Below are 27,189 nucleotides of genomic sequence, written 5' to 3' on the forward strand. Positions count from 1 at the left end.
GGCCAGAGTGAACCCATGGTTGGCTGCCAGACCTCGGTTCAAGTCCCTGCTCCTGCAGAGGGATCCCCGTCAGTGTGGTGATCTCACAGGCTCTCCCAGTCCCGCTGCTAGGACTCCCCTGGGACACAGCTTTTGCTGATGATGTTCTCGTACCCACCTCTGGGCCACCGGCCACAGCGAGGTCCAGCCGGAGCGGAGACTGTCCTAGGGGCTTAAGCGGCGGACCTGTGCTTCTTGGTGCTTAGGTGCAGGCATGGCTGTACCGCCAGCATGGCCTGCAGGAGGCATCCCCCAGGCCGACTCTGCAGTTTGCAGGGGAGGCTGCAGGGCCCACACCCCATGTCACCCAGCCCTGGCACCTACCCTTGCCCTGGACACCGTGCTGTCCACACTTCGGGGAGGAAAACATGGGGAACCCGAGAGGAGTGCCTGCCAAGCGTGCCTGCATATAAACCAGATTTGGCCGTGAAGCCAGGTCTCTTTACAGCACAGGTGGCCTGGGGGGTGCCCATCTTTAGAGGGAACCTTCTAAGGCTCAGGAGGGGCACACAGGCCTGAGCAGCACTGAGCCAGGGTGGACACAGGGTGAATGGCTCTGGCAGGTTTGCTGTGACTAGGGCTGGGTAGGGGCTGGGAGGGGGAGGGCAAGTCACCCTCCTTGTACTCCCCCCGCCCCCCACCACCCAAGCAAACAAGCCAGCATTTATCTATTTGGTCTGTTTGTAAATGGCTCTCTCTACTGCCTTTTTATAGCAAGAAGCTTTTCTAGACCTGTTTTGCTTTTGTTAATTAGAAGATATTTATTCTGGTTTTTGTAACATTTTTATTACAGGGTGACCTTTAAAATAAAAGCAACTTTGTCGGGGCATCTGGGTGGCTCAGTGGTTGAGGGCCTGCCTTCGACTCAGGGCATGATCTTGGGGTCCTGGGATCAAGCCCATTGGGCTCCCCACAGGGAACCTGCTTCCCTCTGCCTGTGTCTCTGCCTCTCTCATGAATAAATAAAATCTTTTAAAAAGAAAAAAAAAAGCAACTTTGTCACTCCTGGATTTGACTGTCTAGCGTGCTGCCTTGTTTGTATTAGGCACTTGATAAAAACTTGTGTAATGGTTGAGTAAATCAGGTATTGGATTTATGTCTTAGAAGAAAATCTGTCTTCCCTGGGCCCCCTAGGTGGTAACCCCTCTCTGGTAACTGGTGCCCTTGTGGCGTTCTTGATGCTCTTCCCTCGTGTCCACTGCAAGCTCTGGCTCCTTTTTTCCCTTCTCCCCACGGCAGTCAGTATTTAAGGAATAAGTCAGTCATATAGATGCTGAGTGCTTCTGTAATTAGTCAGTACTATATTCACGATCACTTGTCATGATTGGAAATTATGAACAGTCTCAGAACTTCCCAGTTTGCAAAGTAGAATTTTGCCATTCAATAAGGGACCTCCCAGCCTCTCTGAGGCTGGTGAGTGTAACTATCTTAAGTCAAAGCTTATCTCTAAGCAGCTCAAAGATAAGGGAATCTGCCTACAAAGCAAAAATCCTCAGCTGTATTTTCTGACAATTTAGCATCATAGAAAGTGATCCAAGAACTTTCCCGATGCCAACAGCCTGAGTGCCAGAAGAAGACTGTGTTCCTCTGTGCACAGGCACCTTGGCCTGCTCCTCGGTGCTGGACATCCCCTTTTCCCTTAGAGGGCAGATTCTGGTGTTGGTTCATGAGATAGCCATCCCTAACTGCTCCATGATTGAGAGAAGGAAATGACTTGGATTTTGCCTATGTTGACAGGTGGTCACTGCAAGTAGGAGAGGAATGGGTGTGGGCCACAGAAAGGGAAAGTCTGCAGCAGCAAAAGGTCCCAGGAAAGGGGAGCCATGTGTGCTGTGCACATGCAGGACATCAGGAGCGAGGCTGACACCCATGGTCTAGCAAGAAGCCCAGCTTGACCAGGGACGTGATTTATACTGGGACCATGTGGGAGGCCTAATGGCCACGGGGCACGTGTTTGTAGGCCATCAGCCTGAGTTGGGTATCCTTGTCCAAGCTTGGCAAATTAATCCTGAAACAGTCAGGCTATCCAGAGGACAGAGCTGCAGAAGGCTCAGAAGACCCATCACCCATCATTATTAAAGAGAGGCCTTACTCATATCAGTGCCAAGTTCTAAAAGCAATCCCAGGGCCATCTGGCAGCAGGCCACAGGCCCCGATGTCCCAGCACCGTGCAGAAGAAGGTAAGTGAGACTCCAGCTCTACATTTTTGAAAAATTTATTTTATACCCTTAGAAGCTAAGAACTCTGCCACTCATGAACCAAATTTAGGATTAAGATTCTCCCTTCGTTTATCTACTTCCTTTTGAAATTTTATAAACAAGATTTTTGTACACAAGAGGTAGCAGAGGGAAATTCCAGTCTGCTTGTTCCAAGCTCAAAAGGTAACTGCACACATCTCCATGTTAGCGGGGAGGGTGGGGCAAGACAGGGTTAAGTCTGAGGACAGATGCTCTAGGTCCTATAATGTCTTCTAGTTGCCAGTGACCGTGTGAGTACTCCAGGAGAAGTCGTGGGCGGGACACCTGCTGGGCTGCTCCTTCGTTTCCCTCCAAGGGCAGACTCGGTGCCCTGCGGTGGGCCTCATGAAGGGAGTGTCTTGAGAACACACAGCATTGAGTTAGTTGTGCAATTCCTACTCGATGTGCAGACCATTTTGAAAGATTTATAAAAACATCTTCGTCCAAAAAATTGGCAGTAAAAATGACAACTCTTCCAAGGTAAGCCTGTCATAAGTGTCACTTTAAAAAAAAGTCATCAGCAGGTTTGTTGTAGACTGCAGCCGCTGGAAATCAAGTGGTTCCTGGCAAAGGGCATGATGGTCATTGCAGCAACAACACAAACTTAACCAGAGCGTATGACACACAACAGTGACGGGTGATCTTGATGGAGCCTTACAGTGAGAACAGCAGGTGCTGGGGGCTGTGGGAGGCGTTGTTTCCATAGGAAATAAGGGACTAGAAGTGGCAATTTCACTCCTGAATTTGGGCTCCTGAGAGTGCAGTTGCCAGCGATGATGTCCCAACACAGATCATCACTGGCATTTCAAGGTCATGTTCTACACAATTGTTTCATGATGGGGTGGAGAGAAGGCGGAGGATAGAGTAGGGAAAACAGTAGGACGTGGTAATATTTAGGTACTCAAAATCAATTTTAAAACATCACATTTGGAATTCCAAGAACAGCAGAACCATATAAAATTTGCCAACTCCTTCTGACCAATTCTCTGAGGGTGCAGTTCTGCTCTAAATGCAGCCCCATCTGCACGGTGTCCTTGACAGTGGCCATCGCTGGGCTGCGGGGGCTGCAGACACGCATACAAACTGCGGTCCAGCTGCACAGTTACTTCAACGTTCAGTAGTGAAGGGGCTGGGTGCTGGAGCGCACAGTGATGAAAGCGGTCTGTCCTGTGTCCACGCAATGCGAAAGCCACCAAAAAGGCACTTTGGGGCTGGCCATGCCTCTCTGACTTGGCAAATCTAACCAACAGGGGTGACCTGGCACTTCCTAAGCTTCCCCAGTTCCGTGCACGGTGAGTTAGAAACAAGGCAGAACACCTAACTAAAGGCAAAATTGGGTTGAAGATGGGTGTAGAAACTCAAAATACAAAACGTACAAATATATGAAATACGTTGGCATATCCCCTTCTCCCCTCTGGAAAAGGGAAGCTGGTATCTAATCTGAAATGAGTGGGTGGTGCTTTACTGCTTTACTCGGGAAATACCCACACACGATGGATAGCTGTTCAATTACTTTCTGGTTATTTCCGGGAAAATAAATCTGGTCTCTTCAGTGTTCTTAGTCATGTTGAAGAGAAACAAAGTGTCAAGTTCCTTCTCTGCATTAAAATTACTACAACTCACAGAGCAGCACTTCTCAACTCAAATACTTAACTTCATATACAACCAGTACCAAGGGTTTCAGTAATTATATTTTAAGCAAAAGCAAATGATTGCAGATCACATGATTTAAGACTACAGTTTATTCAATATGTCTCCAAGCATTAAAAAGATGATTTTATGAAGTCAAACTCACTAAAATTATAATTTAAAGTGCTCTTTATTTCTGTTTTCAAAATTTGGGGAAAAATTCCATAACTTCTTTAGTGATTGATGTCATAGAATGCACCTTGTACTTCTGGAGGACATTTTTTTTTTAATTAAAAAAAAATTTTTTATTGCTCTTTTCAACCTCAATTATATCAGAAAAATACCTTAAAGAGCATAATAAGTTTCCCAATTTTTGATCCTGGTAACATTTCATCAAGATCCAACTTTATGCCCAGGGCTCGCATTCTGACCCGTCTGAAATTCTATACAAATAGGGAGACATATTAAATACAAAGGTCTGTGTAAACGGAGTTCTTTAACTACTATTTTACAATGAAAAGGAATTGTATCACCTATCTTTACATCATTTTAAATTGGATATTCCTATTCAATGTTACTGCAAGATTAAAAATTTGCCCTCACATATCTAAAGGCAGCTTGCTTTTTTTTTTTTTTTTAAATATAAAAACCAAAGGAATTTCTTTTGTAGCATCGTAGAGAAAGCAACAGCTTTACCCCATTCCCTCTTGTATGTTTGTGTAACGACAAAGTCTGCCACCGGTTTTATTTCCTAGAATCTCCACACAGATGTGAAGCCATGTGTGGACTGTGCCCCAGGACAGCTGATCCAGAGACAGTTCTCCCGTTGCCACACAGCTCCTGAACCTTCTCCAGGGGGCAAGAGTGCCTTCTTTAAAAACACACACTCCTCTGAGATCATGACGGGTTCCCCTAGTCCAAGCTTCGGGCTCTTCTAAAGGGCTCAAGGGTGAGAATCTGATTTCAAAACAGCGCTGAGCACCTGCAACTGAGCTGTGACTCCTCACTGTGCACCGGGCGGGCTGTTCCTCTAGGGATCCACATCGTCAAGGTCACTTCTCAACTCACCAATCATCATGGGGGACTCTGAACCCTTCGAGAAAGAGAAGGAAGTCCAATTCACAGACAGTAAAGTGAGAGAAAAGTTGCTCTAGGCCCACTGATTTATTTGTGTTGGGTAAACGTGTGCATTTAACAACTAAATGTTTATTGCAGGGTAATAAAACCTAACTGCAACACTCCTATTCAGCAGTGCCTGATTATGCAAAACTCTCATTCCTATGTTCTCACGTAATCACTGAAAGCACCCAGTGACCTACCTCAGATCACCATGCCACTAGGCAACAGAGCACACAGCACTCACACAGCTCAGGGGAGTTGCTCAGGGGAGTAATGTGATAGAATTGCTTTGGGCTGGGCACGGAGCCACACTGCTGAAGATGGCCCTGGTCACTCCTGAATTCTGCTTCCATCCCCAGCTGGGGAACTTTGCTTACACGCCAACAAAGATCTGAATGCCTGCTGTGTGTCCTGGGACTCATCTAGCTGGGGGTAGGGGTGGGGAAGGAGAAGGGAGTCTCTGCAAAGTGACCCATAAAGCCAAGTGGAAGACAGACAGGGGTGAGTAGGGGAGGCCCGAGGTAGAAGGAAAAAGGGTATCTGATAAACTACAAGGCGGCCACTGGTATCCAGAACTCAGCAAACGAAGCAGGGAAAGGTGGGCAGGGGCCAAATCAAGCAGGACTGTGCTGAAGATTCCAGCCCTTACCCTGATGGGAATGGAGAGCCATGAAGGGTTTAAGCAGACGAAGCAAAGGAAGCAAGAGCGAGGCACAGAGTTGTCATGAAGCACTAAGGTGCTTATGACAATGGAACAGATGCCCGGGAGCTATTTAAAAGGTCAAACTGAGGGAAGCCTGGGTGGCTCAGCGATTGAGCATCTGCCTTTGGCCCAGGACATGATCCTGGAGTTCTCGGATCGAGTCCCACGTTGGGCTCCCTGCATGGAGCCTGCTTCGCCCTCTGCCTGTCTCTGCCTCTGTCTGTCTCTCATGCATAAATAAGTAAAATCTTAAAAACAAAACAAAACAAAATAACAAAACAAAACAAAAAAAACCCAGAAATGATTCCCTTCTCTAAAGTCAGGGTAACAGGGACCTTATCAGGTGGTTGTGAGGATTTGAGGGTTAAAAAAAATGGCATCATCAAGACTCATTTAATGAGGCCTTTGTGCCAAGCCCTGTGGTGGAATTCCAGAGGAGCCCGCCCTCATGGGAGGTTAGCCAGGCTGAGGGCAGGCACGACACACTCCATGACGTTTCCACCTGCTTAGTCAGTAAGTATTCTATATGTACTTCACTCCTTTTTCTACTAGGCTGAGCAGTACTGAAAACGTTTTTTTTTTTTTTTTTTTAAATAAGCTTAAAATTATTCTTTTATTCCCCTGACAAGTGTATTTCAGTAGCCCTTCCCTTCAAGGATCTGTGTTTCTAGGAAGGCTGGTAAGAGCCAAAAAGATGGAAGAGGGGATTTGTCACAACCCCACAGAATGCAGAGAACCAGCTGGAATGAACACCTCTGTGGCCGTGCTTTATCAGGCCTACCTCAGGGATGCCTGCACTGCTAGCCAGAGACAGGTCAGAGCCTCATTGTAACTGTTGTCTGCAGCACTGTTCCACTCTGTAGGCACATTGCTGGTGAGCCCTGGGCAGGGATCACCAGAGGGTGGAGCTGGGGTCTCCTTTTTTCTTGATTAAGGAAATTCTTTTTGGAAAATTTCAGAGCAGGTGGCACCCTTTCCCATGAGGATGTGGGCTATAGCAATACCTGTTGTAAATGCCTCTCTCCGTTCTCATTTGCGGGACTGCTCTCCGACCCATTACTGCTTCCAGATTGCTCTTTCTCATTCAGCAAAGCTGTGGCATAGGCTAATGTGTCCTGTGAGAGATTTAGACACAAGAGGAAAAAGTCAGGCGATGTGCAGTGGCAGCAGTACCACCAAAGAAGTCGATCCTTCACTTGATCTTTGGAGGCAGTGGGAGCCTCCAGGTAGTGTCTTCCCGGCAGCCACCAAGGCACCCTTTAACCTCTGCTACCCACATTGCTTTTCTTCTGGCACCTAATTTGCCAGTTGCCCGACAACATGCTCTCTCTTCATAGAAATTCGCTTCTTCTGTCTTCTCATTTTGAACCTCACACCCCTTGTCTCTGAGACTGGCTTGTGAGAAACACCGAAAATCCTATCTATGGGATTTTGAGCCATGCCAAACCAAAAGAGAAGCCTCACCTGAGCCGAAATTGTTCGCTGAAAGGTTTTTCCAGTTGATGTTTCATTAGAGACATTACTCTGTGGTGTCCAATAATGTTCTGACATCTGAGATGGAAGGTCAAAAATGCCATCAGAGATGACAAGCCCACATGAGTCCATAATTACCATCAGTAGATATTTGAATATAAAAAGCACCTAACATAGCACACTGATCCTCCCAGATTTTCTATCACAACAGGGTTTCACGTCCAGTCTTAAGAGCTCAGGGAACTACTCCATCTTATATAATCACCCCTCCTCTCTCACCCATAAAGTTAAGACACCATGTTAAGATAGGAACTTCAGGCGTAGTGACAGGTATCATCAACTGTACTGAAAAAAGTTTGAAGTCTGAAAATAATCAAGGCTAGTCTCCAAATGAAGAGATTCTTCCTGACTAGGTGAGTTGTTATTGATTCCTGTGTGATAGCCAGCAAAGTTCAAACTGCACTTACCTTCTTTTGCAGCCACTGTACGGCCCAGCTCCAATGGTGGGAATTCTCCTTGAAGTAGTCCTTAGCAGCAGGACACCTGGCAGGTGGGAATTTGTAATAGACAAAGGCTTTCCCTGCACATATGCTTATTTAATCTATATTACCTTTTGATTTTGATCCACAAATACTATCTTCATTAAAGTTCAGTTGTCTTTATTTAAATTTTCACTTGTTTTGGTTTGGATACATTCCTATGTATTAACTTCAAAAGGTAGGAAAAGGTAAATACATAGTGAAAAGTCTTTTATCTAGGACTACCTCACCCACTCAATCCTATTACAATTCAAAGATGGCAACTAAAACATAAAATTAAACAGAAACGTCCCATAACACACTGTCCATTTAAATCATTTTTTTAAAAATTATTTATTTATTTATGATAGTCACACAGAGAGAGAAAGAGAGGCAGAGACATAGGCAGAGGGAGAAGCAGGCTCCAGGCACCGGGAGCCCGATGTGGGATTCGATCCCGGGTCTCCAGGATCGCGCCTTGGGCCAAAGGCAGGCGCCAAACCGCTGCGCCACCCAGGGATCCCCACACTGTCCATTTAATAACAGAAATAAGGGACGCTTAGGTGGCTCAGGGGTTAAGCATCTGGATTCAGCCCAGGGCGTGATCCTGGAGTCCTGAGATCGAGTCCCACATCAGGCTCCCTGCATGAAGCCTTCTTCCTCTGCCTGTGTCTCTGCCTCTCTCTCTCCCTCTGTGTCTCTCATGAATAAATAAAATCTTAAAAAAAATCTTTAAAAAAAATAACAACATAAATGAGTCTTAAATTTTTGTGATTTGAGTAAGAATGATATTATGAGAAAAACAATTTTAGAAAGCTGTCCTTCATACTCAGACAGTACTGACAGTGATGATGTCTGTACAGAATGGAGGGATGGAGAACACAGAAATATATACATAAAGACACTGATGGGCTGGCATCAGACACACCATGTGGCCCCAGTATGACCTGGAAATGCCACTTAGGCGAACACTTATGCTGCCAACATCAAGCCTAATTAACGCACCCACAATTGTGGCAGGACAGTCTCCACCTGTGTTCACAATGCTATGTCATCTGGAAGATGCACATTCACGCGTTATTTCAACTAGGCATACAATCTGTTCAAGACGCTCAGATGTAGCAGCAGCTTGAGCCCAACAGATTTCTTACTCTTATTTTGGCATAAATGTAAGAATGGCAATCCCCATGCTGAAGAATCAGTAAAAATCTGGTGCAGAATCAATTAAGCTGTAAGGCAGGCTTGGTGTGGGACCCGGCGGTGGCAGGGCAGTCCACTCAGTAACCTGGGGGGGGGGCGCATGCAGCTGCTTGTGCTCTGTGTGCCCACACTCTACGCAAGGGAGTTGAGACCGCATGCCACTAAGGTTCCTTTGAACACTGAGAACCCCTGCTTCCCAACTGTCTGTCAACTAATAAATGGACAAACAAAATGTGGTATAGCTATACAGTGGCATAGTGTTCAGCCTTAAAGAAGGAAGAAGTTCTGGCACAGGCTACACCTTGGATGAACATGGGGCACCTCATGCTGAGTGAAATAAATAAGCGGCACAAAAGACAAATAACTGGGTGATTCCACGTATAGGAGCAGTGCAATTCGTCCAGTTCAGAGAGAGGAAGTATAAGGATGGCTGCCAGGGGGAGGGGGAATAGTTCCTGTAGAATCAGGACAGACTTTGAACTTGGGCAGATGAGGAGGTTTGGGAAACGGATGGTATGATAACGTGAAGGCACTTAATGCCCCTGCTTCGTAAACCTAAAAATGGTTAAAATGACAAATTTTATGTTGTCTGTATTTTGCTACAATTAAATAAAAAGGGAAAAAGAACCTGTGCCTTAAAGTGCGTCTGTCTCTGCTCTGACTGCACGCAAGGCCACGTACACCTACACCACCCATGTTGTGAGGCCCACAGCGCCTGCCCTTGAGGAGGTGTTGCAATGATTCAGTGCAAGCAAGATAACGTATTTAGCACAGTGCCTGGGGTCCTAAGTGTAAGGAGCTGTAAAAGGATTCTGCCTTTTGAGAGGCTGTTTTGAAAGTGAGGATTTAGAAACTGACAGAGCTGGCAGGGAAGTTACATTTAAGCCATCTCAAGTGCAAGTTCGTGAACCCTTGCTGTGAAGGTCCTCGAATCTGTCTCGATTCTTGCCTTTCCTGCATAAGACCTGCTGGTTTAGCCTTTTTTTTCTTGGGTTCCATAAGACCTGCTGCTCCTCTGACATCCCTCCCTCACATCTCTCGGAGATCATGGAGATCACGTGAATATGTTTCCAAACCATCCAAAACATGCCCTGAGTCAGGCTCTCTAGGAACAAAACCAAGGTAGATTTTTTCCCCAGTCATATTTGACTTGCAACTGAAAACACCATTTCCAATGGTGAATTTTGAGTCAATACTTACTTTTGAGCAAGAGTTACAAGAAATTTGACACACTGGTAGCAGCGACTGCTGTCCACATGGTTGCTGTGGTGCATCAGGGCTGAGTGAAAAGAAGAGGGAATTGTGACAAGAAAGCACACGGAGAGTGGGTCCCAGTAACACCACTCTCGTTCTGAACATTCACAACCAACTAGTTTTAGTAGCAGAGAAGGCACTTAACTAAAAGCATGGTGGTTGGTGCTGGCTCAATTCTAATGGACAGAAACACTACTTTAAATGGTATTCCAGAAACTTATGTGGCAGTGGAAGTTTAGCTTTTAGAACTGAAAGGAACTAAGCTGATTATTCACTCAGAAACCTTCAAACATTGAAGTGATAACACTGTAAGTTTGATAAATGGGAAATTTACGATATTAGTTTGTTTCAACAAATACTTTCTGCTCTGTTCTTTGTGGATGTAAAAATAAATAGTCCTTGGTCTGTCTGCTCTTGCAAAGTCTATGGTCTGGAAGTTACAGAGAACCTGGGTGCCACTTGGAGGCCTGCAATGTCGTAGCTACACAACTTTTTTAGCTTACATTTCTCTGCTGTGATAAAAGGAGGTCTTAAATCTCTTGCCACAGAGCAAAATCTACAATGACTCAGATTAACTGGGGATACTGGTGGGATGGTGGGTGTTGGAGAGGACAATTTCTAACCACTCTTTTTCTAAGAAATGGCTCATTAAAGCCACCTTCGCTTTCTGAAGAAGAAAACTCTGCAAAAAGCTCATTTCAAAAGCTGAAAATGTACTTTTTCAGGTACATTCACACAAGTTAAAAAAAAAAAATCCCATTTCATGAGCTTGATGACACATCTTGAGCCCGAAGTTTTACTCTTTCCCTCCTCAATGGCTGCAATGCATTGATTGAAAGACTTTTGGCATCAGAAAGTAACCTTTAGCTTGTTGACTCTTAGCTGACCCAGTAAAAGGACCCTGAGCTGCACCTTGCTGACTAAAGTGGAGAGTGTCCAGCTGATAAGATCCTTTGGTTTCACCTCTCCTGACCAGAATGTGGGAGCCCATGACCCCAACAGGCCTCTTCCAGAGCCGCTGCTGGGGCACAGTGCCGAGGCAGACTGGTTGGGGAGGAGGCCAGCCAGAACAAGAGGCTGTCTGCATGTCTGCTATAGACATTTCTCAGGAAGGCCAAGGTACTTGCCTAATAAACCGTTTTCTGTCTCAAATACAAATTTGACCCGCTCCACTTGTATGGGATCTTCAATGACCTATGACAGGAAGGAAACAAAGGCTGGTAAATAAAAAAAGGAACTTGTGTAATGCCACTCACTGGGGTCTTTTTGATTCTGTTCGATGAATGGATAAAGAAGATGCAGTTTAGATATATAGCACTACTACTCAGCCATTAAAAAAAAAAAAGAAATCTTGCCATTTGTAATGACATGGCTGGAACTGGAGGATATTATGCTAAGTAAAATAAGAAAACAATTATCATATGATCTTACTCATATGTGGAAATTAAGAAACAAAGCAGGATCATAGGGGAAGAGAGGAAAGAATAAAACAAGATGAAATCAGAGAGAAAGACAAACCATAAGAGACTCTTAATCACAGGAAAGAAACAGGATCGCTGGATGGGGGAGATGGGGTAATTGGGTGATGGGCATTAAGGAGGTCACGTGATGTCATGAGCACCGGGTATTATATAAGACTGATGAATCAGTGACCTCTACCTCTGACACCAATACGTTTTATGTTAATTAGCTGAATTTAAATGAAATTAAAAAAAAAAAAGATTCTGTTCAAGAGATTACTTCAGTTCCTGACTTAACAAAATCCAATACAAATGAACATGTCACTGGCACATACCTCAATAAATCTTATTTTATTTTATTTAAGTACAATCTACTCCCCATTGTGGAGCTTGAACTCACATGCTCTCTGACTGAACCAGCCAGGGCCTCCTTAAATTTTAAACCAAAGATGAACAATTTTAAGTAATAGTTGAAGATCCACTCATTTCCTATGTATATGTCCTTACCCACTACCCTCTATAGTTCTCTAGAGGAAGGTACAGTGGGCTACAAGGATGTAAATTTCACGATCCCAAGCATCTGAATTGTGTATCCAAACCATGTCAGAGTTTTGTTACAATTCAGCTCTACACGCAGCATGGAGGTTTGTGCTGCCATGCTACACTGGGCTGGAACCGTGCCCTGCTCACAGCTGTACCTCTAGTGCCGGGTGCTGAACTGTGCACAGGGCCATAAGCTAAGTGGTTTGCTGCTGAGCAGATGAACAATACACAGTCCTACTCCTGAGGAGCAACAATCTTCTATATTTTATAAAAAGTACTAGGATCAAAAAGAGGTAAAAGACCAGAGAGATGGGCTTTTTATAAACACCACCCATGATGTCTTTCCTCGTTCAGAAGTGTTTATTAAATGACCAGCCTGTGCCCAGGCCTATGTGAAGTCTTGGGAACCTGAAGGGAACCCAGTCTCTCCTATTAGGGAGCCTTGGGCTAGACACTCATCGGCTCACATCCAGTCACTTCAGTCTACTGTTTTTCTTTCCCAAGTAAGTGGAGGCCTAGCCCTTGTCACCTCTGCTCTGTCTCTCCTCTGTACAGGCCTTGCTACTTCTCAGATTATTGGCACATGCACCAAGGTGGTCTTTCAGTTCCAATCTGGCTTCCTTCCTCTGTCAGTCCTTCAAAACAAGTGCCAGGGGAACCCTTCTAACCTAAATCAAGTCATAACACTTTCCTGTTAAAGCCCACCCACAGCACCTACCAATGATGACGGAGATTGCAAACTGAAATGTCTACAGAGGCCAGGATGACAAGAAACGAACAAAGTAGGCTAGGTATGATGCTGTGGAGCCGTGAGGACAGAGGCAGACCACACAGCATGTGCCTCATTGGGGGGTGCCAGCTGCTAACCGCACTAGGTGACTGGGGAAATGGGGCCAATTCACCATACTACTGGTTTCTCAACATGGGTCAGGATCTAGATATTATAAAACAAAACAACTTTAGGTCAAATAAAACAGGCATATAGGCTGAACCTGGCCACTAGTGTGCAGCCAAGGGCCTATGGGAAAAAGCCCACATGCTCTGGGCACCTGCAACCTTTCATGATGTGGTCGAGCTTTTCCCCTCAAGTTCTCATCAGCTCCCTCTTCTCCTGGTCATGCCACTTATTTACAGTCCCTGCACACCAGCTCTGGTGGCCAGTGTGGGCTCTGGGGCCAGCTCCTTGGCTCAAATCTTGCTCTGTCACTTTAATGCAAGCGTGGCGCCTTGGGCAAATCCCTCCACTTTGCTAAGCTCTACTTTCTAACAATAATGTATTTTACTGCTTCTCAAGTGAATTCTCTGCATTCAATACTTCTGAAATGTATCCTATAGTCAATTACATGCCAGTTTCTTGGCTTGTAAACAGTATCTTTAGTAGTACACAGAGTCCAGGGTGTCTTAGATTTGAATGAACTGTAGAGCCCGCAATTTACCTCTGGCAGTCTTAACGTTTAAAGGAGGCAAGGTCTGTGCGTAGCAGGGTCCTTCAGCCACAGGAAAGCCGTCTCTGCCACTAGCTGGTTCTCTGCTCTGTCACTGCCTGTCCTTGTCTGGCCCCTTCCCTGAACTGTGAGCCCCTGCGAGGTGGTTCTCTACCACTTGCCTCTCAGGCAGTAGTGAAAACCATGACTGACCTCGATGTACTCAGGGATGACTCAGTGCAGACCAAGTGAGTGCAAAATGGTACAAGGACACACAGCTTTATTATTTACAAACACGTGCTCACTAGTGAACATAACCAACACCATGAGAGGATCGGAACATTTTCACTTACCAGTATCTCATGAAGTAGCTGGAACGTATTCTTTAGCTCATGGGGTGGAGCTGTTTCTAGTTGATTCTGAAATATTTTTTAAAAGCATAAAAATTCCAGTGAGCCTTCAGTAGAAAGCTTATCAGAGTGGCGAGCACCAGAACTGGCTGCAAACTCTACTCTTACCACTATCACCTGCCCTCTCTGGGCTTCAGTTTGCCCAATTGCTAAGCCTGGACCAGCACAGTCTCTATGGATTGTGGCATGGCAACACTGTGATACTTTACTATGAAATTAGGAAGGAGAGAGGAGAAAGGCAGGAAGACAGAGCTTTTAGTGAACAGGCTCAAATTTCTGCTTCTATACATATCCTTTATATGTATAGATACATATTCTATTTGGTTTTCCAGAATATGTGCTCTGGGTTAAGTACACTATGAGGATGTATATAAGAAAAGTCAGTTTATGAAAATGCAGACTCTGCTGAGACAAAATAAGGAAGGTGTGAAGGTTTGTCAGAGTCACACTGTGCTGTGCACTTTGGCAACCTTGTGCATGTGCGCCACGAGAGGGGACGTGGCATTACACAACCACCCTCCCAGGCACTAGCGCTGGCACAAAGGAGGCACCCTGGGTGTCACAGCTCACTGAATCTTCACACTCTGTGAGGTCAAGTCAGACTTCTCCCAGCCTGACAGCAGAGGTCATATAAAGAGTAAAGAAGAGAAACTCCGTCACCTGTGATACAGGGTTTCACAGATAAAGGCTGAGGGAAACATGTTTTAGCAAGAGCCTGGATTATGTGTCCACATAATCCCCTGACCACCTGCTGCTTGTGAACACTTCATGTGTCACTATTACAAATCCTGACACAGGTATGAACGCGTGGCAGAAACTACTATATGCAGTGTAAATTTACCAAAAGAGGCCTGGAAGGATACATACCAAGGTGACAGTACTGACCCTTGGGACAGGGCAGACAGGGGACAATGGTGATTGGTAGTGGGCCAAGTGGGCTTTGGCCTTACTTGTATGTTTTAATCTTTCACAAAGCAGATGCCGACAGGTAATTAAAAATTAAAGATGAAAAACTAAAAAACAAAAACCTGATAAAAATATATGCAGGCTGATTGGTTTTTCTGGTAGGACCTAGAAAGGCAGTGAACAACATGGTTAAGGGCACGGCCGTGGAGCCAGACTGCCAATGTTCGAATTCCCACTCTGCCACTGGGCAAGTTACTTACTCTGTGCCTCAGTTTCTCAACTGTAAAATGGTGACGATAACAGTATTTACATCACAGGACTACTTGAGAATTGGGTGAATTAAATATGTACCATGCCTAGAACAGTGCTTGGAGCAACATATATAAGGGTAATTACGACACTGGTCAGAGCTTCCTTATGAACTATATTGCCAACCTATTTTTGATTTTTAAATGGTCTAGGAAAAGGACCTGAAGCTGGAAAGCTATTTTACATAATAATTGTCACCAAAGCATATCATTAACTATAAAATATATTCTAAATAGCTAAAAATTAAGCCCAGTGCAAAATGCCTCACTAGGAAGGGAATGGCTAAGTAAATTATGGTACATGAGTAAATGAAATATCCTCAGCGGTAATGTAATGATATGAAAAAATACTTATAATGCCCAAGTGAAAAAAAGACATAGAATCATAAAGACAGTAAAATTTTAATCATGTTAAAATACATGCACAGAAAATAAAAGGGAGACCTAGGAGAATGTTCATGGTGATTAGCAATGAATGGTGAGACTCTGAGTTCTTTTTATTCTTTTTTTTTTTTTTTTTTTTTAATGAGCCTGTATGTTTTTATAATTAAGAAAAGCAACTAAGGTTATTAAAAGAAGTATACTAACTAAGAGCAAATGTATACTTTCTTAGAGTCTCAGTAGCAGACTATCAACTTTCAACAGGCCGCACTGGGGTCCTACCTTAATGAAATGCAGCATGGTGAAGGAGAAGTGCTCATTACAGAAACAGCAGTACACGACCATCTCGATGAGAGCTAGGAGAGAGCCGGTCAGCTCTCGCAAAGCAAACATTACCTAGTGGGAGAGTATAAAAAGAGTAAACTTTTCTTATGTTGCAGTTCACTATCGCTATGTTGTTTCTGATTTTTACTGAAATGTACTCAGATTTAAAATCTTCAACATTGCCTCAAAATAGGCTTTCTTAACTACTAGAGGTTTCTAAGTCTGTCTGAAAAAAATCTGCAAATGTGCATTTTTCCCCCCCGGGGAGTTACTTTTATCAGATTTTCAAAGGTAAATGCCCCAAGTGTATACCCCCAGCACCAAATTAAAAGAATCACTGATAGATCCCCAAAGTAAACAATGTTAAGCAAAAAAAATCTTTAAAAAGGAGTGCGGAAAAAAAAAAAAAAGGAGTGCGCAGTACTGTCAACATAATTAAAAAGCCAGTATGACATACAGCTCATAGGTTTATACATGTAAATCAAGCCACCAGTAGGTGGCTTTGGAAAGAAGAGGAAGGGACTCAGGCTACAGATGGGCCACACAATGAGTGGTGCAACAACCAAGGGCTGTGAGCAGCCCACTCCTACACTCCTGAGGTTTATAAAACAAGTGTGCTCCAGAGTTGTGGCATTCCAGAACCAGAGACAGACATAAAAGATGGGGAACAAAATCCTTTCCTAATAAACTCCTAATATCTTCTTGCAGAAGTGTCGTTCACCTCCTCCTGAGACTTGGAGGGGGGAATGAGCAGGGCTGGGCCCAGATATCTGATCCTTGCTTGCAGAGAGGACCATAAAAATTCTCTTCAGCTCATTTCTTTCTGACATGTATACCCAGGAAGAAAAATTAATTTGAAAGAATCATTCTGGACAGCCTGGGTGGCTCAGCAGTTTAGCGCTGACTTCAGTCCTGGGTGTGATCCTGGAGACCCGGGATCAAGTCCCATTCAGGCTCCCTGCATGGGGCCTGTTTCTCCCTCTGCCTGTGTCTCTGCGCCCCTTTCTCTCTCTCTCTCTCTCTCTCTCTCTCTCTCTGTCTCTCATGAATAAACAAAATCTTAAAAAAATATGAAAGAATCATTCTTTCTCTAAATATCAGAGTGACACAGAAGATATTACAAGAGGCATTTTCCCCCAAGTAGGTAACAGGAAAAGAAAAAGAAAAAGGCTCGGGGATCCTTGGATGGCTCAGCGGTTTGGTGCCTGCCTTTGGCCCAGGGCGCGACCCTGGAGTCCGGGATGGAGTCCTGCATTGGGCTCCTGGCATGGAGCCTGCTTCTCCCTCTGCCTGTGTCTCTGCCTCATTCTTTCTATCTATCATGAATAAATAAATAAATAAATCTTTAAAAGAAAAAAGAAAAAGGCTCAAGAAGACCAAGTACATACCTCTAACAGGTAAGGCTTCCCTTCAGACAGGAACAACAAGGCCTCTACTTCCTCGTGGAGGGGCAGCAAGGGGCTGGAGGGGGCGACACTAATGGGTGGCCGTTGCTTAAATAGACCAGGAGCTGTAGGAGACCAAAGAAAAACCAAGCCTGTTTCATCACTTGATGTCATTTCATGAGACAGATACCCACAGGGTGAAGTGGTTCTCTCAAGTGTCACACACGCAGTAGCTTAGTACATATAGCTCATTCCCTCACAGCCTGGTGGGGAAGCCAGGCATGCACATAGGATGTCTACTTCTCACAGCATTTCTGCCTAAGCTGTTGGGGTGACTATTTAAGATCTCCCAAGACAATCTTTGAAAGAAGTAAAAATATAAATAGTATATGAAAGAAAATGTCCAAATGCCTCTAAGACACTGGATAAGACACTTGTTGCTCCAACAACTGACCTCAAATACCAGCCACCACCACTTATGCTAAGGAGAATCGACCTACATGCTAAAAAACGAGGGAGGACTCACATCTTTCTTTTACAAACCCGTCTGAACCCACGAATTAGGTAGGCAGCCTTAGTCTTTTCAGCTGTATGAGTCAAAGTGAAGGACGCAAACTGCCTCACAGCCATGGGGTGCTCCCCAGTGGTGCTTTTAGAGAGTCAGGCTGCACTTACAGAGCAGAGTGATGCTCTGTGATTTCTAGCAGATCTTCCTGGTCACACAGTATGAATGCCTACCACAGCTGCTGGTGGTCAGAGGCTAGCCTCATATGCCAGGCCCTATGCTGCTTCCTGATGGGAGGCCCGTGCAAGCTATGAACCTGGCCTTGCTGTGGCTTCCCTGTCTGGGAAAGGGGACCATCCCTCATAGGCTTGCTGAGGAGATTAAACACCTAACCCCAGAGCTCTGTGGAAAGACCACAGCACACAGAAAACCCTGGATACTTTCCAGCTGTTTCGTTGTGTCATTACTGTTGTTGTTGGTGCTGTCCTGCCAAGGCCTAGAACAGTGTAAAGATGTGGTACACACGTACATTAGAACACTGGATAAGCACAGAGGCAATGTCTGTCTCAGCTGCACTAAATAAGGACTGAGCTATTGGCTCTGGGGGACAAAACAGGAAAGGTACCAGCTACATCTTGCATTCAAACACATTTCAATGACATAAGTTACATCTGAATCCTCTTTAGCTTTACAAAGAACTTTAACATTTTAGCCGATTAAATCCTCATTATGCCTGGGGAATTATGTTTTTCGTATTTCCATTTTGTACTAAGGACCAGAAAGGTCAGGTGACTTGGTCAAGTTAACAACACTAGGAACTCTAGCCCACACTTGGCTATTTTCCCCACTAGATTAGCTGCGTCAATTATGGTGATGGATGAACTGTGGATTAGCCTCTAATTCCAGAGTGTTTTTTTAAATACTTGTAGATCCATGCCCACCAAATAAATGATTGACTTTCTTTTGTGACAAGCTAATAAAATAGGGTGAAATTTAACATGCATTAAAACAAATAATTTTCAGTGTTCCTCAACTATCAAACAGTAAAATAAGAAGTAACATTCATTTAATTGCTAGCATTATTAGTCTCCATGCATTACTGATAAATTCACTCTCTATTTAATAAAAGCTCACCAACATTCCTTTGAGAAGAGACGTCTGAATGCAAAACCAGTAATGCCACTGTATTATGAAGATTCCCAAATTCTCGTGCTTGTGCTGAACTCCACCGACGTATCTGTTGACAGAGAAAATATACTGGACGTTATTTTGGTTAGAAATAACATAAAAAGGAAGGGACGGGCTGGCTCATGCTATTTTGAGCCATGATTCTTTTTCAATGTTTGATGGTAGAAGAGATCAAAGTCATGGGTTTTATTTTTTTAATGTTTAAAAAATTTTTATTTATTTATTCATGAGAGATACAGAGAGAGAGAGGCACAGACACAGGCAGAGGGAGAAACAGGCTCCATGCAGGGAGCCTGACGTGGGACTCGATCCTGGGTCTTCAGGATCACACCCTGGGCCAAAGGTGGCACTAAACCACTGAGCCACCCGGGCTGCCCGTCATGGGTTTAATAAGCTAGCTGAAAGTGTTTTTTCCCCAAAGACGTATTAACTTGTGCTCTCAAACAGTTCCATTTCTGTATTCAATTTAGGTACTGAATGCTTCTGACCTGTGCCGGCTAACTTTCCCGTACCCTAGTATGATGGGGAAAACTCAGGAGGCTGGAGAGCTGGTGGCTCGACCCCTCTGTGCCATTCATGGTGGTAGGTGGACATGGGCAAGTTCTTTACCATAATAGCCCTGGCCTCTCTGTGTCACGGCAGAGATGACCTACCTGCCCCTTCATGGTTTTGAGGACCCAATGAAACATGAAAAGTAAAAATGTTTTCAATGTTATGTGTGCCCCATAAAAGTAAAACAATATGGATTATATGACACTATTAATTACATTAAATCTTATTTAACTACAGTTAATGTCAGTCTACTGCTAGGGTCAACAGAGTCCCAGATACAAGAGTGTGACACGAACAAACACACTATCACACAGCAGTACTTGCTGACGTTACAGAGAGCAACAGGTGGCATAGCAGGAGGCAGAGAGGAGCTCTGGGCAGTAAGTCTGTGTCTCCTCATCTAGACAGGAACACGTTCCTATGTGATGTGTTATGCGGAGGGGAAAGCAGAGCTGGGCCTGAGTCCCTGCTCCATGATGCTTTAGCTCTGTGACCTCGCATGAACACTTAACTTCTCTGAGCTTTCTTGAGAATGGGGAGGAAAATGCTTATTTTATTGAACTGTATCAAGCAAAACATGTAAAGTAACCAATGTGCCTGGTGCATAAAAGGTACTCCATAAATAGCATTTATTATCTGTGCATGTTCACATTTTTCACCTTTAAATCTGTCAAAGAGAAGACATAAGGTGATGGGAGAAACACACCAGCACAGAAACTCCAAATAGGAGAGCCATCCTTGGATCTCTGTAGCCCCACTGTCACAGAAAACTTCCCTCTCACGCTCTGGCTGTGAGTGCTATACATGCAGCAGGCATCGTCAGGCCACACTGCTCAGCCTTACGTTCTCATCCCAGCCCTGTCACCAGCTCCCTACACCAGCAATCTCTGACAGAATGGCCTTGCCCATGGTCCCTGAGGACAAGTGGAGACCCCAGTGCACTACTTCTTGAAGCCTTCTAAAACCTCCCCAGTTGGAGCCCATCTTTCCTCCTAGGACATTTCCTGACTGATATTCTTGTTAGTCATTTCCATGGGTTATCATCAGACTAAATTCTGCGAGGAGGCTGTAAAAACAAATGAACTCCAAAGAACTCTAAAGGGTATGTAGTACCAGCACCTGGAATCTTATGAGATTGAATATGTTCATCACCTACAAAGAGAAACAACATGGTGACAAAACCATGGCTACCACACTGGGCCACACAGCAGCAGGCACTACCTGATTGTTTTGCCGGTTGGCCCCGAGGAGAAAGCTGGTCATGTGTCGCAGAGCTGAATGCCTCAGAAGAAGATCCCCAGCCCGAATGCCTTGCTGTCACAACATAACGAGAATAAGTTATAGATCTATCCAGACAAAAATGTGTATTAAAAACACTTAATGAGAAGTTTTAAGAGCCCAGTAAGTTTTTAAATGCTGTAATAATTTACATAAAGTACTGGTTAAAAATGTAGTTTAAAAAACACTGGAGTTTCAACAAAAACTCCCACTGCTTCACGCTGGCTGCCAGACATGCATTAAGGCTCTAGTTCTAATGGGGCCTTCTGCTGTCTTCAATGAGTAATTAAAATCTACCTGTATCAGAATTCTGGCAAGTAACAGAATCCACAGATCTTAAGATTTTTAAGAAGACATACTCATAAAATCGTATCTTTAGATCCACTATTGACCAGTCCAAATTTCTTCCATGTATGAAAAATTCCTTTAGACTAGAACTTTGCTAGATTAGGAAAGATACTAGAAAAAAAATCACTTACCTTTTGTACAAAAGTGTTGAATAGGAAAAAGTACTGAGCACAGTTTTTACAGTTTTCTGGGACATCTTTATCCAACAGAGCAAGTAGTACTTCCAGTAACTGATGAAGGCTTTTTAACTGGTTAGAAGAAAGATGAAATCATATAAAGAGAAAGAATATAAGACAGACACTTGTAACAGGGTTAATCTGAAGTAAATCACCGTTTAAGAACAAAAGTAAAGTCTGATTGATACAATCCAGTCTCAGATTCAGATGGATTTATGCTTTGGAGAGCAAAAACAAAATCATCACTTTTATCTTCCAGGGAAAGATTGGTACTGTAGAAACAAGAGGAAAGCCTAGTCTTGTTTTCTAGATTTCAGATTCAAGGGCAGGGCTGTATGGCTAATGGTCACATTTTCTGCAGAGCCAATTTCTGTCTCTTGAAAAAAAGGGGGTTTAGAGGAAACATTTCTGAATCCCTCCCTCCACTATGCTACTTCTTCACATAATCACAGATGCAAAGAATAAAAAACACAGACACAGGCATAAGGGCCAGAAATCAAGCCAATGGAGCAAATGGAGCGCAACAGCCTGACAGAATGACAACGGTAATATCAACTCAACCGTGAACTTACTTGAAAGCCCGCTGACGCCTCATGGAAAGCTTTGAAAAACATTTTATTTGTTTAGAAACCATTTTGGTTATCACATTGCTTCTTCTTTCCCTCCCACCCCAACTGGTTTTGGACAAGTCCCTAGAAATTCATCTGTGATTGGAGGATTAAGACCAGCTTACTACTCTTATTATCTCATCTCCCCTAAAGATGGTGTTCACAGGCTGAAATATTCCCATCCGTCCTGTCACACTCATTAAAAATACAGTAAAACCTACCATTTATATAGTACTTTGTTTTCAAAATACTTTACAATATAAAGCGGGTGGCCAGAGGCACCATTTCCATTATAGGGGGAAAAAAAGACATAAAATACATCCACTGGACATCAGATAGAATTCACTGAGGCAATGACTCGCATGCTTACGTCCTCCACCACTCCCTTCCCTTCCTATTACCTGCAGTCCTGCCTCTAGAGGTTGATGGACTACTATGCCATAGCCTGACCCCATCTGTAAGGAGACTGCACTAATTCTGCTTTTACCCTCTGGTTGGGTTGGTACATGGCAGGAAGGAGGACAGCGAGAAGGCCCTTATGTTAAGTATCTTAGAAAAGCTCCACGGGGGTGTTTCAAAGCAATGGTATCTAAACTATCCTAACAGGCTCCCATTGATTGATTCTATATATTCTGCATCTAGGTAAGGTGAAGTTAAAAAATGGTCCTGCTGTTTAAACTGATTGAAAAGCAGCGCCTTGCACGAAACTTCAGCTTCTTAATAATTCTTGGAATGGAGACATGGTCTTCTTCTAGGTCCTCCCTAAAGGGTGTATTTGACCTCCTCATTCACTCTGGCCTGAGCAAAGCACCTGAGGCTGTCTGGTCTAACAGTGACCTCTGGGTCAGGCAATGTGGAAGGGTGCCAGATACTGTAACTGGGTTAGCATCTCTCTTCGAGGACTTGCTCAAGGTCGAACAGCAGAGCCAACATCTGGATCCGAAGCAGCAATTCCTAGAATTTGCATTGAGTTCATTGAGACACACTGCCTCCAGCCAATGTCTACAAGGAGCCAATCAGATCTGCAAATAACATTTTTCAAAGTTTTCCATGTAGTGTCAGCTGTTTGAAACAGCAAACTTGGGAAGAAGTGTTATATTTGCTAGGACTTAATAACAGATTGAATAATCAGACTTACAGCGTATGTCATTTATTTCCTTAAGACTTAAAATGTGGGGGGATTGAGGATAGTAATAAATACCATGTTTGTTTTCGCATGTGTAGAACTGTAAACCAGAAAATATGTTGCAGAAAATAGAATTAGGAAGAAGAAATCCAGAAGAACAGGAACAAAGACTAGGGAGTAATGGAGACCAATGAAGAAACGCTCTTGGCCGCTGCTCCTTGATGGATGGCACTTGGTTGGTTTGGATAATGCAAACAGTTTATTAGGAAAGAGACAAAGCCAAGTGTGGCTCAAAATGCCTGTGGTCTAGACTGGAGTCTCTAGACTTAGGTTAGTCTCAGTTCAGTGAAATCTAACACAGACTCTTGAGAGAAGACTCTGAAAAAGGAGTGCTCTAGAGAGAAAATCCTGAAGCAGACCAGAGCAGACCCAAATTCCTAGCCTATCCTGACTCCTAGAATATGAGGCGGCAAGGATAGCATGCCTTCTACCCTGGCATTTATCAGAAAGGCAGTCCACGGGAGGTTCATTCTATGTGGCAAAATTACCAGACTCCAATCCTAGGCTCTCTTTCTTATCATGTGCAATTTAAAACACTTGGTAGGAACAGAATGTATAAATAACATCTAAGATAGGAGACCGACCTTATCCTGATAAAACAAGGCACTGTCTAGAGTTTTCTCCAGAATGGTGGCCACGGCAACTCGCACTTCTCTCACACTGCACTCCAACAAGAAAATCCTAAAGTACAGAGAGAGAAAAGGTGCACGTTGAGAAAGCAAAAATGGATTTCTATAAACCAACCTCCCCAACACCAGGCCCATCTAGTATCCAAGAAACAAAATCCCTCTAAGATATTAGGTCAAGCTTCCTGAGAGCTTTGGGAAACTCTCATGAGGGAAGGAGAAGGCCAAACAGGAAAATCAGACCCCTGGATGCTAAAAAATAGATTCCTTCCCCACCTTTCTCCTAAAATGAGCATCTGTATAAACATAACGGTTTAAGGAGAGAAACGGGCATAAAGACACATGAAAGCAAAGAACCTAGTATTTCATAGATTCTGTTCACTCAGTTTTCCTTGGGATTTCTCAGAATAAGATACTAAGGTCTGCAGTCAAGAGATCTCCTTCTACTCCACCTGTGAACCAGTATTTCTACCTCTTCCTTTCCTCTCCCTCGCCAGGCCTTGTTACCTAAATCCCCCCTAAATGAGGATTTGCAGCCCAAGAGGTCATGCTTCCCTCCTTTCTTCCTCTATGAGGGTGATGACCACAGCAGTCAGAGTTGATCAAGGGCTTCCTTGATCTCCGGTACTGTTCATGTTATAGTCAGCTACCATGCAATGCCCCCCAACTGCATCATTTACTGCAATCCTTTACAGGCCCCTGCAGGTGCCTGAGTGGTGGGGGAGGCAGCCCCAGTTGTGGAGAGGCATGGTCAGGCGGAAGCGTGTGTGGGGTGAGCGTGCCCCAAGGTGTGCTTCTCCACAGTCAACCTTTGTTCTTTGCATAACAGGCTCACTTTGATGTGATGACCCATACTGTTACCAGCAAAGTGAAAACCCGCCTGACTTTTCTAATATTTCTTAGCACAAAGTTCTCATTACTCCACATGAAAGACTTAAATACAGCCAAATTTCGACGACCACAACCTTCAGGTGCCAGTAGAAACCTGCTCTGGTCCCTGTTTGAGGGCAACACTAGTGTTTCCTTCCTCCCCTCTCTGCTGCTCTTCCCCATAACCATTAATACTACCTATTAGCTACCTAATTTGCACCAGAGAAAGCTATGTTCAAAATCCACTAAGACTCTAAGGGGCAATGGTCAGAAAGTTAAAGAGATAACAATATGCCTGTAAAGAGGCTTGATTAGATTTAGGTGTAATTCCTTTGGAAAGAGTATCATCAGGGGGTGCCCTACAATTTCCTATCGTAGATACCAGGACACAGAGGCACTATGAGAATGCAGACAAATCCAGAACGTGAAGAGTTCGACAAGGCAAATCATCAGTCTGTCCCTCAAACAACAAAATGGCATAACAAAGGGGCGGCTGGGAGGAGCAATTCTAGGTCACGAGAGTCTTAAGAAACTACTTTCAGAGATACAGGCTGAAAAATTTATAGTGAAATAATATGATGTCTAAGACTTACTTAAAAATACCTGAGAGAAAAAGGGGCACCTGGGTGGCTCAGTCAGTTGGGTGTCTGACTATTGATTTTGGCTGAGGTCATGATCTCAAGCCCTGCATTGGGCTCCGAGCTCAGCGGGAGTCTGCTTGGTATTTTCTCCCTCTAGCAAACCCCTCACTCGTGCGTGCATGTACATGCTCTCTCTCTATAATAAATAAATCCTAAAAACAATACTTTACAGGAAAAAAAGCAGGTCTGTGTGTGAATGGTGGGTGTTGGGAGGGGCAACAACATGGGCAAAGTGTTGATAACCTGACCTGGGAAGCGAGTGGTACAGGGCAGGGCTCTCATTCTGGCTATTGTGCTATATATTTAAACACTTCCACAATAAAAACTTTTTAAAAGATGTAAAATATTTAGTAGTTTTAATTTTTTTGCATCAATTTTCAAACAATATTTAGTACTAATTCAAATTTTTACTATTATAGTTACATTCAAGCATTGTCTCAAAAAAGACTATACTGAGAAGCTCGCTCTGACCTAAGAGACAGCATCCCCTTCACATTGTTACTTCAGCTGTAACAATGAGATGTTAAAAATTCTAAAGAAGCAATTATAAAATTACAAAATACAAAACCAGCAACTAATAATGATAAACTGAATGATAAAAAGATAAAACTATAATAAGCTCTCAGGAAGGATTCAGACTAGGTAATTCACTGGGATTCTTAACCATCAGGAACACTAAGAAATCAAACATAGTCCCAAAGGAGTCACCAAGTTCCTTTGGAGACATTTAAAAGCAAGCCTGGTTGCATATAAGGGAATAAACTAAATATTTGCCATGTTTCTTTCAAATATATGGCAATTCTATCTTATTCAACTTCCCAACTATTGGGAAGAGACTTTGGAGTTACTCTGGAAAAATGGGGGGAAGTTGGTCTTGAATGCAAACTGAAGGGGCATGCACATATCACACTTCACAGAAATGTTTATTCGCACTGTTTATGAAATATGTGCATGTATGCACACATGCACGCATGCATGCACTTACAAACATCTGAGTGCTTACTATGTGCCATGCTCTTTGTTTTACAGTAGGGAACCAAACACTCAGCTTCTGCCCTCAAGAAGCCAGTGTTTAGTGAGGGGACAGGCAAAACAGTAGAGCAGACCAACTGTACAGACCAGCTTCAGATGAGGCCATCAGGAAGGAATGGCCTCTCTGATATCTGAAGGATAAGAAGGCGCTTACTATGCAGGACTGGATGGGAGAATGTTCCAGATAGAGGGAGTAAAGGTGCAAGGGTCTTTAGGCAGTAAAACAAAAGTTAGCATGTTTAAGGAATCAATAAGCCAGTGTGAGGAAAGTGAAACAAAACCATATTCAAGGCCTTGTGGGTTATGGTAAAGATTGTAGATTTTATCAGGAGTGTGACAGGAATCCACTGAAGAATTTTCAAGCAGGGAGGTAATGTGATTCAGTTTGTTAAAACAAAACAAAAACAACAATAACAAAAAAACACCCACTTTTGTTGCTGTATGAGGCAGATTAGAGAAAGAAAGAGATATCAAGTAGGCAAATCAGTGTCTGGAGCTCAGTCCTAGAGACGAAAGGAATGTGGGATCAAGAGTTTTGATTAGCTCTCTAACATGCCACCAGCCTATGAGTTCCCCATGGAAGGGACTTTGTGTACAGCAGGGAAATGAACAGGCTTTCTGAATTCCCTGCTGTCTGTTTTAAGTTGAGAGATACCAGAGCATATCTGCATGCTGATGGAAGTACTCCACAGAAAATTCTACAAGGTAAAGATGTAGGAATGAGAGCTGAAAAAGGGTTTGCTCACATAGAGCTTCATTTTGAGAGGAGAGAGGACACTTCATAGTAAGGAGGAAAAGAGATGAGACCAGGCTCTGGTGTGCCGAGGAAAGAGGGCTGCTCATCTGTGACTCGTACTTTCTCAGCA

General features: G+C 43.8%; 1 protein-coding gene across 4 annotated transcripts in view; it reads right to left on the reverse strand.

Annotated features, from left to right (window-relative positions):
* Positions 1 to 2,238: 2,238 nt before the first annotated feature.
* The window catches only part of USP24 (ubiquitin specific peptidase 24), a 135,262-nt gene continuing 110,311 nt past the window's right edge, over positions 2,239 to 27,189 (reverse strand). For 3 of the 4 annotated variants that reach the window (XM_077891909.1, XM_077891910.1, XM_077891908.1), the window contains 13 exons: positions 23,739 to 23,835; positions 21,316 to 21,432; positions 20,780 to 20,872; positions 18,953 to 19,055; positions 17,317 to 17,438; positions 15,887 to 16,000; positions 13,953 to 14,018; positions 11,300 to 11,366; positions 10,119 to 10,197; positions 7,668 to 7,743; positions 7,192 to 7,278; positions 6,732 to 6,842; positions 2,239 to 4,998 (listed from right to left, as the gene is read on the reverse strand). In XM_077891909.1, coding sequence (XP_077748035.1) covers positions 4,936 to 4,998; positions 6,732 to 6,842; positions 7,192 to 7,278; positions 7,668 to 7,743; positions 10,119 to 10,197; positions 11,300 to 11,366; positions 13,953 to 14,018; positions 15,887 to 16,000; positions 17,317 to 17,438; positions 18,953 to 19,055; positions 20,780 to 20,872; positions 21,316 to 21,432; positions 23,739 to 23,835 — 1,195 coding nt within the window. In that variant the 3' untranslated portion in view covers positions 2,239 to 4,935. Of the gene's footprint in view, positions 4,999 to 6,731; positions 6,843 to 7,191; positions 7,279 to 7,667; positions 7,744 to 10,118; positions 10,198 to 11,299; positions 11,367 to 13,952; positions 14,019 to 15,886; positions 16,001 to 17,316; positions 17,439 to 18,952; positions 19,056 to 20,779; positions 20,873 to 21,315; positions 21,433 to 23,738; positions 23,836 to 27,189 lie in introns of those variants that run through there. The other variant, XM_077891912.1, reaches the window with a different exon arrangement.

Source organism: Canis aureus, chromosome 3 (genome assembly GCF_053574225.1).
Source record: "Canis aureus isolate CA01 chromosome 3, VMU_Caureus_v.1.0, whole genome shotgun sequence".
NCBI lineage: Eukaryota > Metazoa > Chordata > Mammalia > Carnivora > Canidae > Canis > Canis aureus.